Source organism: Pelodiscus sinensis, chromosome 29, assembly GCF_052426305.1.
Source record: "Pelodiscus sinensis isolate ZL-2025 chromosome 29, ASM5242630v1, whole genome shotgun sequence".
NCBI classification, from domain to species: domain Eukaryota; kingdom Metazoa; phylum Chordata; order Testudines; family Trionychidae; genus Pelodiscus; species Pelodiscus sinensis.
Genome location: NC_143080.1, coordinates 1,386,120 through 1,402,714, shown reverse-complemented (window position 1 = coordinate 1,402,714; position 16,595 = coordinate 1,386,120). Strand labels below are relative to the sequence as shown.

At 42.7% G+C, this 16,595-nt stretch overlaps 1 protein-coding gene across 2 annotated transcripts in view; it reads right to left on the bottom strand.

Moving 5' to 3' along the window:
• Positions 1-16,595, bottom strand: part of ZNF652 (zinc finger protein 652) — a 53,709-nt gene that overhangs the window by 21,731 nt on the left and 15,383 nt on the right. For both annotated transcript variants that reach the window (XR_012898029.2, XM_075911380.2), the window contains exon 2: positions 4,384-5,533. Coding sequence is in view for 1 of the 2 variants with exons in the window: in XM_075911380.2 (XP_075767495.1) it covers positions 4,384-5,313 (930 nt within the window). In the remaining variant the exon portion in view is untranslated. The remainder of the gene's footprint in view (positions 1-4,383; positions 5,534-16,595) is intronic.

Here is a 16,595-nt window from a genome sequence, read left to right as displayed (position 1 = left end):
CATACTAAGGTTATTTTTACTAATTACCTAATCCACACAGCTGGATTCCAGAGAGTCATGAGTTCTAATCCAGGCTTGTACAAGAACACTGATCTTGGACAAATAACTTAACCTCTGTGTGTCATACTTTCCTCCTCTGCAAAATTTTGGTATTACCTGCAGGGGTGTTGAGGAATAGTTAATTTTTTATTGCACTTGCATGCAGGAAAACACTAAACAAGTATATTAAGCAAGTATTTAAACCCAGTTATACAGAAGTGAAAGGCTAATACACTACTAACTCACGGAGACAGACTACTTCTAAACCAAGAACCTTATTTGCCTTGCCTTCATGATCATTTTATATAGAGAAATAAGTAGTACATGACCTCTCAATTCAAATCCCAACCCCAGCATTAACATGAAGTCTCCAGACAGGATCAAAGACAAACATCTCATATACACCCCATTTTCAGAAAAAATATTAATAAGAAACCCAGTTCTAAAAAGTGTACAATTGTATACATTGCAGAGTAACAGTTGTGAAACTTGATGTAGCAATGAAAGGGAAATTTTCTACAAATTTTAATATCTTTCCTGGCTGTCATTCATCCTGCTCAAGTCAAAGTGAGCTGGGGACAAGTTTCCAGGGGACAGACAGTGCCACTCCTCTCAACAGGAAGTATTTCTTCCCCCTCATGGGAAAGTCATACTACCTCCTCAATGCACCCAACCTTTGCTGGTCTGGGAGTCTGCATACCACAATGCCACCAGGAAGATCCTTCTCCTTTCAAAAGGAGCTACTTGGAGATGTCAGGAACAAACTGCAGTCCATGGTGTAAAAACCCTAGAGAGTAAAAGCAGTACTAAAAAGTGATCATTTGATTTAAGACAAAGTCAGCCATTGGGAACTGGAAATCCAGCATTTCCATGAGCAATCAACAGAAAGTAATCTGGATTACCAGTACACTGATTTAATGTCTGGGTATATACTAACAGAACAATAAATACCTTTGTAAAGGCACTAATTCTGAAAAGGTAGTTATCCAACAGAACACAAAGGCTCTTTTGGAATGGTTACAATCCATCATATAGAGCTATATTTAGATTTATGACAGAAGAGCCATTATCATCAGTCCAACTGGCACTTATGCAATCAAGTCACATGAGTTTTGTTCTAGACAAGGCTCCATATCTTACTTGGTATACTAGAACTATATTATGCAACTCTACCCCCACTTCACTGCCATCCCAATCTAATTTTTTTAAAAGCTGTTTCCAAAGTTTAATTTTTAACATGCTGAAAGTTTTAGCACTGACAAAGTATATTTCATAGTAGATGTTTACAAGGAGAATCTGAAGAAAGTCAGGCACCCATGAAGTTCTGGGAGACAGTTTTTGGATTCTCAGGCTTTTGATACTGGAGAGAAAATACATTCTCCTCTTTCCCTCTCCCTTTTGGGCAAGGGCAGAAGTGCCTAAGGGACTGCTACAGGAGGAAGTTTTGCATGAATGTAGGTAGACCAATACAGCTAAACCATTACAAACTCCCAACACAGATACTTTGCACAGGCATAAAGCAGGCCTTAGGAGTGGGCTGATTTACCCTGGACTAAGGTAAAGTAGTGCAAAATGCCTTGCACCAGAGTAAGTCATATCCATGTTAGGAATCTGGCACTGTACAAGTGGCTAAAAACCCAGCATACACAAGGCCTTACATTTGGCTCACATTAAAAAAGTTATCTATGTAACCAATAAGGATGCAGCAGAATGTTGATAACTTTCACATACCTGCATGCCCAAACACTTATCAATGGCAATGTTGTTTACATTTCTATTCAGATGACATAAAGACACATCCATAGTGTTTAATAAGCACTAACTGATGCTAGAGATATTTATTGGCTTTTTTCTTTCTGATCTACTCTAGGTAAACTGAAAGGTCTATCTTTTCCTAGACTATTGTCTACTTAGAGGTATTTTTGGAAAAAATCCGACTGGTGATGTCACTGGTTCAACAGCACCTGTTTAACAGCATCAATAAAAACCTTAGAAGGCTCCAGGGGCTTCCAAAGCTTTTACCACATCAGTTAAATTTGTTGAGAATCAGGTTTATTTGACAGTGGTAGAAATACCTTAGGCTGCTGCTGTTTTGCCTACACTAGGGCTTCCACAGATGTTAACATAACTGAATTAGTATAGACTGCAAACTTAAAAAACAAAACAAAACACGCACACACCAAAATCCCCAGGTATAAAATGGCTTTATACTAAGCCACTTCTTTACACGGCTGGCTCCTAGATGTTTGGTTAGGTACCCTGTCTTGTCATTAACAGTTCATGCCCAGTTGTTTTACAGCAACTTTAGCTTCAGAATCTACTTTGTATCCATGCTCAAGCCCTGAGGTCTCTCAGAAATAATTCTGACTCAGCCAGGTATGGCCAACAATGAGAGTAGCTGCATAAGTCCTGACCCTTATTGTAGACAAGGACATAAGGTGGGTCTACATCAACTGAGGTTTATCCATATTTGTACTGGGGCAAATACAGACTTGCCCACTCTACCTTTAAGAATCAGTACCATTGTACTACACTACATACCAGCCACCAGTGGCTGAGTCAGGGCTACTCCTAAATGTAGAAACAGTTTACACTTGGGAGTGAAAACTAGTCTAGAACATGTGTGGCTCAAGACCTAACCCATTGTTATCTTAATTTTTAAAGTCCACTGTGACCTACTGGATAAAACACTGGACTGGGTTCCAGGAAACTTGGGTTTTATTTTTTGCTTTGACCACTGGTCTGCTGACTGACCTTCGGCAAGTCACTTCACCTCTGCCCCATTTGTAAGATGGAGATCACGACCCTGATCTTTTTGTAAAGTGACCCGAGATCTACTGAAGTGCTCAATAAAAGCTAATAAATAATTTTCCTTCCTTTCATCTCCTTCCTATGAGCTGAAACCTAACGTAAAACAGTTCAGTCAGAAATGTCACTTGAAATATACTTCAAAAAATTTGAACGCCTGCACTTGTTTTAAACTTACTACTTTTCCCCTAAATAGTCAGTATTTTCTATTATAGTTTATTAACAGTGTAAATGAACTGCACACCAATACAAGTTCCATAAATACAATTTAAAATAAAAGGGGAAAGCTGTTGAGAGACTTCTAAGCAAATCCTCAGTATAGGTAAAAAATTGTCTGCTTTACCAAAAATTAAAATCCATTTTAGGCAAGAGTCCACATTTCATACCGAGGATTATTTTCAGAATTCTGGAGTACGCCAATATCTTGGCACATTTCAGCCAAATATAAATATTCTTAAGCAAAAGCCCTCTTCTCTTGGTGGTATTTCTGCCTTTTAATATTTCAACTACCTTAAAGTTGAATTCCAGCATATTCACCACTAGGATGCAGCACTGTGTTGTTTTTTTTAACAAGGCAACAAAGCAAGACAAATCACCAAATAAAACAATGTTCATGGTTATGAGATAACATGTATACCTATGAGCAGAGACTAAGTTACCCAAGATAAGTCAAAAGCTCAGAAATTGTGTTCCATAATTTAAATGTAAAATGACTCTCAGTAAAGATTTCCCTGGTTGAGTGTATAACTAAAAATGGCAAACCTCCTGGTGAAATGCAGACCAACAGCAAATTTAAAAGGCTAATCTATTATTTATTCAGATTTTGTAGTACTGCAGAAATGAGCAGCTTTATGATCAGGTTCACTGTTAGCATTCATTAGAAGGATTTCCACTTATCTGCACACATGTATACAAATACCATTTAAATCAAATCCACTTGACACAGTCATCATCTTAATGTGACCCAGAAAGCAAGGTGACATATTAACACTCTTCACATCTTGAAGGTGTTACAATTTTTCTAGGTCACTTGTGTCTCATAGCCAACATGCTACACATTGCTGTTTTCCTAACACTTGTCATCATTTTGTTCTCCCCTGAAATTCTTACCTTTACGCATTTACGTGCCTGATTTTCAAGGGTGCCGAGCATTCAAAACTTTGTCTGAAGCTACTGGAAGCTGCAAGTGGTCAGCACCTCTGAAAAATCTGGTCCTATTTTGTACAAAGTGATGCACTGCAGACACGTATTCAACCCATTATTTTTGTATCTGGTGTTTGTTAAAAACTGGTCTGGCATCTTCCCACAGTGTTGATTCATCCTAGCAAGAACTCTGCTAAAATAGCACATGGGGCACCCTCTGGTCCCTAACAAGTTATTTCCTCTGGCAGACACCAAGAAATGCTGACAGGTAGAGGTAGATCTTGGTTGGGACCTTGTCTCCATAAAAAGATTTCCCTCTCTGAAGTGTCCACTAGCTGTATCCGGGGCACACCAGAAGGCGTGGATATCTGGCAAGCAGGTGAACTAACCTACCTGAATGTTTTTTTCACAGTCTGTTTGCTGGTGAAGGGACAGCTCACTTTCTAGAACAAATTTCTTCCCACACTTGTCGCAGATCTGCATACGCCTGTGAGTGACGTTCATGTGCTTCTCCAGGTACCAGCGTGTGTTAAACACCCTGGGGCACTTCTCACAGGTCAAAGTCTCCTTTTCTTCACACTTTGATTTCTGCACAGGTGCCTTGGGCTCCTTTGCAGCTTTCTTCTTACGCTTGGGGGGCTCCACACTCTTTCTACGGCCCCTTGTAGTTCTGGGTGAAGGGGAAGTTGTGGCCGCTGCAGCAGATGCAGCTCTCCTTGTTCTCCTTTGGGTAACACTAACTTTTTCCACTCTTTTCTCTTTTTTCTTCTGCCTCTCATTTTCCTCATCATCATTACTGTCTTCAGTGGCCTCTTCCCCACTGTCACCCTCCTCTTCCTCACTGCTGGTCTTAAGAACAGCAGTCTCTTTGGACTGGGAGGGGACACCCTTCTCCCCTTTTGAAACATTTAATGTTTGGTTGTTAAGGTTTACCTCCACTATAATCTGCTCCCTTTTGTAAGTCACTTCATCTTCCTCCTCTTCTTCCTCCTCAGAGTCGTCAGAGTTCTCTCTATCTTCTTTCACAGCCCGGACCTCTCCCACCGATCTGTTCTCCCTGAAATATGGCTGCTCCTCCCGTTCATGGAGATGTGGTTTACCCATTTTGCTGTCCACCAACACAGAGTAAGGGCTTCCTGACTCTCTTTTGTATACTTTGGTGGACAGATCAAGTTCCTGACTGGCAGCATGATAAAATGTGGGTGGCACTTGACCACGACGGCTTTCCTCTTGCGCCATCCCTGCCACCTGCCCGGCACAGTTTTCAATCAGCTGTTGGCAAGAATTGGCTGTTTGACTCATTGGGGGGTGGCCCTGGTTCATTGAGCACCTTTGATCCCAGAAAAATCAAGTAAGTAGCTGTGAAAAATGATGAGTTTTCAAGAACGATGCCTGTTCCATCTAGACAGAAAGACTAAAATATGATTTTTCCTGGTGTTTAGCACTGAAGCTTGAATCACAGAATTCTGGTATTATGGCAAAAGCAGAGCAGTAGTAAATATTCTTCTGAAGAAAGTAGCCAACCAATCTCCAAACATTTTATCTACAAAAAAAAAAAAAATGGAGAAAATTAAGTCAGTGTTTTTAAAAACAATTGAAGAAATTTATCCTCTAAACTCCTTGTTTTCTTTCCTTATGTACAATTTACAGAGAACAGGATCTCCCATATCAACTCTTAATTATTCATTATGGTTACTGGTCTATTCTTCATACTGACAATCAAAAAAGTCTTAATTCCACTAATTATTGGCAACTAAGTAGAACTCAGCAGACCGTGAGAGAGGAGACCATTCAAAATCTAAAATAAACTGGACCATGCTATTAGATTGGGGTGGGCAATAATTTTTGATGGGGGGGCCACTCCAAGAATTTGGAAAGTGGTCAAGGGCTGCACTCTTCCACGATATTAATGGAAGAGGTGTGGGGTCTGAGATGGAGTTTAGGTGAAGAAGGGAGTGTGAGGTAAAGGGAGTTTGGGTGAAGAAAGCAGTTGTGACCTGAGGCACTGGACTGGGGTGGCTGGACTGTGACCTAGGGTACGGAATTGGGGTATGCGGGGTGCAGGGGTTTGGGTTGTGAGCTAGGGAAGGAGGGGACTGTGATCTGGAGTAGGGGATTGGGGTGCCAGATCTGGAAGGGGGTATGGGTGCAAGAGGGGGACAGAGGATTTGGGTATGTGGAGTAGGAGGCATAAGGGTAGAGAAAGGAGGGGCTGCGGAGCCAGAGGCAGGCTCTGGCAAGGAGACTTACCAGCCAGCAGCCAGTTCCTGAATTAGCCTCCCTGCCTGCCCCACCTCTGCACAGGCTGCAGCAATGTACTCTATGAATCACTGCAAGCCCTTTGTGCTTTGTGGCTGCCTGCTATTGAAACAGGTAGTTCCCAATGGCCAGTTTTTGGCCAGAAGCCAGCCAATGGAATCGTGCTGGGGGTGGAAGCAGATCCTAAAGCTTTCCTCCCCTTTCCTCTGGTCTTAGTTTTTAAAGTGAAACTGCCCCACAGCTGCATTTCTGAGCTGCGTGCAGGTGAAGTGAGGCAAGCATCTGTGGGCCAGATCCAGTGGCTTGGCAGGCCAGATTTGGCCCACAAGCTGTATTTTGCCCATGCCTGCATTAGATCCATAGCTTATAGTCGACAATTTGTGATAAAGGCCATGCACAATAAATAAAAAAAGATGGTGGGTATCTTTCTAAATTAAACTTATGTCTAAAGGCATCCTGAATGATGGCCTTCCTCAAACCTCTTTCCTTCACCCCCAAAATGTTTGTTTTCTGTTTATCTTTTGCCTTAAAAATTGACGAGTGATGTACTCTGTTTTCCTGGAGGTCTATGGAAAGGTGGAAAACTGACAGGATGGCAGAGTCATGTTATTAAACCTAATCACTTGAGAGGGGAAGTGATTTTCATTCCGGTGTAGTTTGGTTAAAGATTCAGCACACAAGTAAGGGCTGAGAAATCTTGCAATGCTCATGTGAGACTACATCTAAACTGATCTTCCAACAAAACCTGAGAATCGAATATTTCAGATTTATCAAAGATAAATACAAATATTTCAGATTTATCAAAGATAAATACAAAGTATTTTTGGAGGAAGGTGGGCATATAATCTTTTCAAATCTTCTATCTGTATCAAAAGAAGCCAAAGAGGCTCGGAGCCTATTTCTCCCTTTTGCAGGTCAACTTTAAGTCATCAAACTCACTGCCGTGCTCAGTAACACCAAGTAGACAATTTCAATGTGCTGCAAAAAAGTTACACCAGAACAAGAACATCTCAGATCAAAAAGGCCATGAAGAATTCTGTACATATGCCAGCCTAGATAAGATGTGTCACCAGACAGGAAAGTTCTGTCGAACAACTGAGAAAGCATCTCTATGCAGCCTCCTCCCTCTTCTACCCTCCAGGTTGTGGTAGAATGCAAACTGATTATGTGCCAAAGGAAATTCTATTAATGTTCATATGCATGAGTCTCACTGAAAATGTTTTCACCTTGCAGCAGTAAATTAGAAGACATCATGTGTCCAGTTGCTTGTTTCCACCTCACAGATTCTTCATATAACTTCCATTTAAAGGACCTATTCTCATCTTTTTCAGCTTGTGCCCTGTCTCATGGTCACTTATGTCCCAATCTAGTAGACAATCTATCAATCTAAATTTCACTTGGAGTAATAAGAGTTGGAGTTTGACCAGTTCACCAGAGTTAATGCTACTACTTCCTCCTGCAAAAAATACCACGTGATTGGTGTTCCCTGTAAGCGGTGTGCTTCTATGGCCACTCAGGAGAGATTTAAATGCAGCCCAGCTGATTAGCGGAGGGCCCACAGACAGATGTGTTTCTATTGGTGGTACACATTTGTACATGCTCCAGTTCATGTAGAAAAATGTATTCTTCACATTGATAGAAAAGATTAGAGGGAACACTGCACATGATCTCTACCACTGGTAATCAGAACTTCAAGTTTATTTCTCACTCAGAAGATGACATTTCCAAGAACTCAATATAAGAAAGTCAAGACAAGCTATTGGATTGAATGGATAATATAGAGAAGTAGATTTGAGACATCAGCATAAATGTAAGTGTTAAAAAGTCATGCACGAAAGCAACAGTACCTAGAGAGGGTGCAGAGGGAGGGATCCAAGGACAAGCCTAAGAGAAGCCCACAGGAAGGAGAAGGGAGGATGACAAACCACCAAAAAAGGAGCAATCAAAAAGCTGGGAGAATGAGAAACACCAACTACTAAACTGGTGAAGTTAGGAAGGAACTTCTGCTATGAGAAGATTATTATAAAACTTTCTACCTCTAAGGCAACTTTGATTTAACAACACCACATAGTGACACTTATGATGCTATTCCTATGCAATACTCATCCCATTAACAGAGCAAAGCATGTTTTGGTACAATTCAGAACCATTTACATGCACTAAATTGGCTTCATAAAGGAAAAACTAAACATGACTTAAGTAGGAAGAATACTATAATACAGCTGTACATTTTATTACACACTTCTTTCCACAGTGAGTTAATAATAAAAACATTCTCAAAGCCACAAATATGATAACTTCATTCCAGATGCAGCTGAATACAAATTTATATAAAGAAGGCGGCATATTTTGCATTTTTTATTCAAACACCTTAAAGTGTTCAATTAAAATACTAGAAAAAAATTATCTGAGTAAAAGATTTTATGGTGAACAAATTCTTTATACCAGTGGTGCTTCTCCTAGAGGGATACAGACTACCAATGGTCTACAAATCGTGCAGGGAATAGGGATGTGAATAGTTAACAGGTGTGGCCCAGGTGTGGCACAGGCAGAGGGTGCTCTAGCCCAGCCAGAGCAACTCCTATCCATGGCACCGCAGGCAGGGACACTCCAGATTGGCCAGAGCAGCTTCTCTCTGTGGCAGGGGGGCAGAGGCAAGGAGAGGGGTTCCCCCACTCCTCCTTTAATTGGTTAAGTGGTTAAACATTACATTTAACTGATTAACCAATTAAACAAGATTTTACATCCCTAGCAGGAGATGAGAGACTGCAAGGCAATTTGGGCCCAAAGAGGTACTTACAAAGTGGTCTGCCAAACAAAGTGTGAAATCTACCATAATGCACTCCTTCAACAGAATGTAACAAATCTGTCATATAACTAAGCAAAATGTGTTTGTCATAAAAGAAAACCATACCTAGGTATTTCATAAGGTCATTGAACAGATCTAAACTGTATGGTTAAAACTAGCGGTATATATAATCAATGACAATATAACACCTGAAATAATTTAAAATACTGCTATAAACTAGAAAAAAAATAAAATTACCTTTTCATTGAACATAGAGGAATTTTTGTCTTCATACAAATTAAAAGTGTTTATCACCTCTGATTATTTTAGGAACATTCTATATAATAAAAACCACCCTATATGAACATTTTACCACTTCAAAAGCAAAAGAACTCATTTTGAATGGTATCAAAAGCTGTTTGGTCTTAAACCACTGCACTTTGCAGAAACAGTAACCTAGTTTCACTTTGAATATAATATTTGCAACCCTCCAGGGACCCACAACTTTCGAACAAAATTATTTCATTAACTGCCACACACAGATGGTAATGACTTTATACATTAATACAAACAATGCACTGCATCAGAAAATTGATGTAAACAGCTTGAAAAGAAATAGTGCAAAAATATATCCCTTACTAGCAATTGTTGACAAAAATATAGGAATCTTAGTTGTGAACATTCAAAAAAAAAAATTCTGTTTCTTAAAAAGTGAGATGCTGTCTCAGACCATGAAGACCTCTTCAGACTCTGAAAGAATGCTTTTCCCATCAAATGACAAATAGGAGAAACACAGGCTCACTTTTTAAAAGAGCACTCAGATATCTTGTTTCAAAATAATGCTTGGGTAGGTACATCTCACTTCAAGCTCTGGAGAAGTTGTTTAATTATGATGATGAAATGAATAATTATGATGCACCTGCTGCCATTTAGGAAATTTGTATTCAGAGACTAAATTGGAAAAAACTAAAAAGTGAGGTTACCAGAGTTAAAGGCATAAAACCCAGAAACAAGTGCACCAAATCTTGACTTGCAGACAAATGTGTAGGTGGAGGAAGCATCTACGTGGGAGGAGCATTTCATACAATGCTTTTGCTACTTCTAATGAAAAACCACATTTCTTCATGTTATCTGTACTAAAAATAGAAAAAGAAATCTACCCTGCAAGGAACTTGAACAATTATTTGTTTCAACTTTGCAAACAGCTCCTACTGAATCAATCAAGACCAGCCTGAGTCTAATGTACAGAGTGCTATTGACTATACATTTTAAATTACCACTGTTCAGAGTAGTATGGCTGAGACCAGAGTGAGAAAATCTGGCTTTTATTCTTAACTCTGCCACTGATTCACCATGCGACCAGAGACAAGTGACCTCTGCACAACATTTCCCCATCTGTAAAATGAAGATAACATCCCACCTTTGTAAAACATTGTGATCTATGGATGAAAAATACTAAACAATTATTCCTGCTTAGCACGGTTCTCATGACTCAGACAGCTGCGTAGCTGACAAATACTGCACACAGCGCCTGCTCCGCAAGTGACCTTCATTCTTATGCTACCAGTCCAAATGGAGGGGGGCATGCTCCATTATGTCCCTTTCCTGGATGACTTATGGAGGCTCCCATGGAAGACTAAATGAAACATTCTCTACCACTCCACAGCCATGTATAGCACTGGAGGAAGCTCCAGAAGTGACTGTGACTTAATTCTTACCAGTTGGGCATCTATCCATAGAATTTCCCCAATATCAGCAGTGATTAACTGCCGAAGATACTGGTCTGTTTTCACTTTGCTTCAGCTTTGCAAACCTAAGAGTACAAGCAGTCCCCGACTTACGCGGATCCGACTTATGTCGGATCCGCACTTACAAACGGGGCTTTTCTCGCCCCGGAGCTCGCGGGCGGCGGGACCGCCCAGAGCGCAGCGGTCCCGCCACCGCGTCCTCCGGGGCGAGAAAAGCTGCTCCAGGTCTCCCTGGTGTGCTGGGGGGGAGTCCCCCCCAGCACAGCAGGGAGACCCGAGAAAAGCCGCACAGGCAGCGGGACTCCGCTGCCCATGCGGCTTTGCTCCTTTGCCCCGGAGCAAAGCCGCACGGGCGGCAGGGTCCCCCGCCTCTGCGGCTTTTGCTCCTGTCTCCCTGCTGTGCTGGGGGGGACTCCCCCAGCACAGCAGGGAGACAGGAGCAAAGCCGCAGAGGCGGCGGGACCTCCGCGCCTCCGCTCGGGTCTCCCTGGTCTGCTAGGTGGGGAGGGGGCGCAGCTAGTGCGCCCTCCCCCCCCCAGCAGACCAGGCTTTTTTTGTGGGACGCCTGGGGTAGAGAAGCTGGGGTGCTGCCGGGTTGGTCCTGCAGGGACCTACCCGGCAGTGCCCCAGCTGTTCTGTCCCAGGAGTCCAGATTCAGCCCCTGTTGAAACTGATCAGCGGCCGATTCCAGGAAGCCGGGGGGGCAGAGCAACTCTGCCTAGGGCTTCCTGTAGTCAGCAGCTGATCAGTTTCAGCAGTGGCTGAATCTGGAGCCAGTTCCGACTTATATACAAATTCAACTTAAGAACAAACCTATAGTCCCTATCTTGTACGTAACCCGGGGACTGCCTGTATCTATATAGAGTCAATGCAGTGGTCTCTCTGGAGACATGGAAAGAGTGCACTGCACAAAGTTTATACTCAGTTATCACTCAGAAGACGTCCAGACTACATGCCTCCGTCGACGGAGGCATGTAGATTAACCAGATAGGCAGAGGGAAATGAAGCCGCGATTAAAATAATCGCGGCTTCATTTAAATTTAAATGGCTGCCCCGCTCTGCCGATCAGCTGTTTGTCGGCAGATCGGGGCAGTCTGGACGTTCCCCTGTCGCCAGAAAACCCTTTTGTCGACCGCCCCGTTATGCCTCATCCCACGAGGCATAACGGGGCGGTCGACAAAAGGGTTTTCTGGCGACAGGGGAACGCCCAGACTGCCCCGATCTGCCGACAAACAGCTGATCGGCAGAGCGGGGCAGCCATTTAAATTTAAATGAAGCCGCGATTATTTTAATCGCGGCTTCATTTCCCTCTGCCTATCTGGCTAATCTACATGCCTCCGTCGACGGAGGCATGTAGTCTGAACGTACCTTTCTATTGGCACAGTTGTGGCTCAGTGAGGGGTTTGAGAGCAAAATATCACAAGCTGGTGTGTTTTTTTCACACCCCTTATCAATACAGCTATGAAACCACTTTTCCCTAAAATGGGAATGGTTTTCTTAACAAGGCTTTACTATGAACTGAAAAACACAAATGTTGGATTTTAAAAAATAATCTCCTAAACCAATTTCTGCTTCTGTGAACCTGTATTCCTTTACCTACCATGAAACTTCAAGGCACACTGAAAGATACAAAAGCCTCAATATATTCAGACACTTTGAAGAACAGTGGCTTGAAATAAAACAAAGGTGCACAAGAGAACTCATTGGTAGTTAATGAAACAATATTTGATACAAGTTGTGTCATGTCAATATTAGTGATAAAGTAATGATGCTACTATACTTTAATAGGAATAATTATGGAGTGTCACTGCATGTAGATAATCATTGCTTTTCTTAGTGTAAAATCATTGCTTTTCTTAGTGCTTTTCTCAGACTGTGAGGGACTCCAAGAAGATCTCAGCAAACTGAGTGATTGGGCAACAAAATGGCAAATGAAATTTAATGTGGATAAGTGTAAAGTAATGCACATCGGGAAAAATAACCCCAACTATACGTACAGTATGATGGGGGCTAATTTGGCTACGACAAATTAGGAACGAGATCTTGGAGTTATCGTGGACAGTTCTCTGAAAACTTCCACACAAAGTGCAGCAGCGGTCAAAAAGGCAAATAGGATGCTAGGAATTATTAGGAAAGGGATAGAAAATAAGACCCAGAATATCTTACTGCCCCTGTATAAAACTATGGTCCGCCCACATCTTGAATACTGTGTACAGATGTGGTCTCCTCACCTCAAAAAAGATATTTTGGCCTTGGAAAGGGTTCAGAAAAGGGCAACTAAAACGATTAGGGGTTTGGAACGGGTCCCATATGAGGAGAGGTTAAAGCGACTGGGACTTTTCAGTTTAGAAAAGAGGAGACTGAGGGGGGATATGATAGAGGTCTATAAAATCATGAGTGGTGTGGAGAGGGCTGATAAAGAAAAGTTATTTATTAGTTCCCATAATAGAAGAACTAGAGGACACCAAATGAAATTAATGGGTAGCAGGTTTAAAACTAATAAAAGAAAGTTCTTCTTCACACAGCATGTAGTCAACCTGTGGAACTCCTTGCCAGAGGAGGCTGTGAAGGCTAGGACTATAATAGTTTAAAGAGAAACTGGATAAATTCATGGAGGTTAGGTCCATAAAAGGCATAAAAGCCAGGGGATAAAATGGTGTCCTTGGCCTCTGTTTGTCAGAGGCTGGAGAGGGATGGCAGGAGACAAATCGCTTGATCATTGTCTTCGGTCCACCCTCTCTGGGGCACCTGGTGCTGGCCACTGTCAGTAGACAGGATACTGGGCTAGATGGACCTTTGGTCTGACCCAGTACGGCCGTTCTTATGTTCTTATGTTAAATATCTTAACTAGTTTACATATGAAAACCACAAAGTACTAGTGCAAAACAAGTAGTAAACTAAAATCTGCCACTTAAAAGATCCAGAGATAGGCTTTTTCTGATTTGTCTGTGGATTTCCATTCTGAAGCAAATTATTGAAAAATTAAACCAAGCGCTGACTTATCTAATATGGATGTCTCTGCAGATTTAATCATGGGATGTACTACAACAGAGGTGCGCAATAAGTGGCCCACAGACCTCTTATTGCCCACCTCTGTGCTCCAAGAGCTGTACAACGAATAACCTATCCTATTACCAGCCAGATTTCAAGAGACATGTTAGCGGAACACTGAACTATCACATTCTGCAGTTGTTCTTAATTAATGAAACAGACCTCTATAGAGACTTAGCACAAAAGACTGTTAGGTGAATTTAATTTGCATTAGGACCTTTACAACAGCAAATATTAAAATTCAGGTCTGCAGCCATATTTCTAATGGTTCCAATGAGATAGAATCATAGAACTGGAAGAGATATCAAGAGGTCATCAAGTACAGTCCCCTGCAATCATGCCAGGACCAAGAACCATCTAGACCATTGGTGACAGGTGTTTGTCTAAACTGCTCTTAAAAATCTCCAGTGATGGAGATTCCACAACTTCCCTAGGTAATTTATTCCAGTGGTTGACCACTCTGATAGGAAGTTTTTCTTTACGTCCAACCTAAACCTCCTTGCTGCAATTTAAACCCTCCTCTTTGTAACCACCTTTTAGGTACTTGAAAACTGTAATGCCCCCTCTCAGTCTTCTCTTTTCTAGACTAAGCAAACCCAGGTCTTTCAATCTTCCCTTGTGGGTCATGTTTTCTAGACCTTTAATCACTTTTGTTGCTTTTCTCAGGACTTTAACCAATTTGTCCATATCTTCTCTGAAATGTGGTGCCCAGAACTGGACTCAGTACTCCAGTTGAAGCCTCATCAGTGTAGAGTACAGTGGAAGAATTACTTCTAGTGTCTGTGTTTACTGATATTTAACATCCCTAGTATCAGAGGGGTAGCCGTGTTAGTCTGAATCTGCAAAAGCGACGAGGAGTCCTGTGGCACCTAATAGACTAACTGAAGTGTAGGAGCATAAGCTTTCGTGGGCAAAGACCCACTTCGTCAGATGCATGTAGTGGAAATTTCCAGAGGCAGGAATAAATATGCAGGCCAGGATCAGGCTGGAGATGACCAGGTGGATCCAATCAAGGAGGATGAGGCCCACTTCTAGCAGCTGATCTGGAGGTGTGAATTCCAAGAGAACAGAAGCTGCTTTTGTAGTTAGCAAGCCATTCACAGTCTTTGTTTAATCCAGAGTTGATTGTGTCAAACTTAAAGATGAACTGTAGCTCAGCAGTTTCTCTTTGAAGTCTGGTCCTGAAGTTTTTTTGCTGCAGGATGGCTACTTTTAGATCTGCAATTGTGTGTCCAGGAAGATCGAAGTGTTCCCCTACAGGTTTTTGTATGTTGCCATTCCTAATATCAGATTTGTGTCCATTGATTCTTTTACGTAGGGACTGTCCTGTTTGGCCGATGTATATAGCAGTGGGGCATTGTTGGCACATGATGGCATAACATCCCTAGTGTAACTGAATAGTTGATTAATCACATAAATCCTTAATGGTTACTCGACTAACCTATAGTCCATGGGGATGCGGCCAGCAGCCAGTGTGCTTAGCTCCACCCCAGAGGGACCCCCTGCCATTCTGTACTGATGCTTCTGTACCAGACAGCAGTGTGTGTGTGTGTGTGTGGGGGGGGGCTGATCCACGAGGGGAGCCAGGTTAAAAAACCAGCTCCCCTCGCAGACCAGCTACCTATCGCCTTGCGCTGCTACTTCTGATACAGAGGCAGCAATGCAGAGTGGCAGCAGCCCCTGTTCAGGGGGCAAGATTTGAGCTCCCAGACCCGGCGCAAGTTGGAACTGAGCCAGGTTGCCTGCCTGGCTCCTAATACACTTTAAATGCAGAGCCGCAACAGGGATAGGTTCGCCTGGTCAGCCTCCTAAAAAATGGCAGCGGGAGGGAGATGGAGATGCGTGTAGTCCATAGCATTAACCTATAAACTTTTGCTTATCGGTTAATTGACTACGGTATCACATCCCTAGCTTACCCCATTCCTGCTGATGCATCCCAGAAAGATATCTCCTTTGGCAATAATGCTACACTGTTGAACGGGGTGGGCAAAAGGGCCTCTGTGTGCCGAATTCAGCCCGCCAAGTGGGTTGATCCAGCCTATGGAGGTGTTGCCGCTTCCCTGCCCCCAGGCCAATCAGGGCCTAGGAACTGAGGAGCGCACGGTGCTTAGAGTCAACCCTGGCGGTTGACTAAGCGCCACACACCGCACTCCTCCCACCCGCAGGCCAATAGGGCCTGGGGTGGAGGGGGGGAGCGTGCAAAATCTCCTCCTGCCCTGCAAGCGCAATACTCCCTTGTAGCATGGGGGCAGACTTTGTGTGCTCCCCACACCTGCAGGCCCTGATTGACCTGGGGGAAGCATGCAGCTCAGAGGGGAGGGGCAGGGGGGGGAAGGGCAAGAAAAGATTTCACATGCTCCCCCACCCACAGACCAATCAGGGCCTGTGGGTGAGGAAGCAGGGAAGAGTCCTAGCCCCACCCCTTCTAGGGGAGACCGGGGCTACTTCAAACATTTCTGAAGTGGCCCCCAGTCAAAAATTTTTGCCCATCCCTATTACTGACTTATTTGTATGTGTGCAATCGAGACTGTTTCCTCTTAAGCGGAATACTTTGCATTTGTCCTTCTTGAATTTCATCCTATTTACCTCAGACCAGTTCTCCAATTTGTCCAGATTATTTGGAATTTTCATCCTATCCTCCCAAAGTACTTGCATCCCCTTCGAGATGGTTATTATCCATAAACTTTGTAGGTGTAGTCCCTATGCCATTATCTAAATCATTAAATGAACAGAGCAGAACTGGTCCCAGAACTGATCCC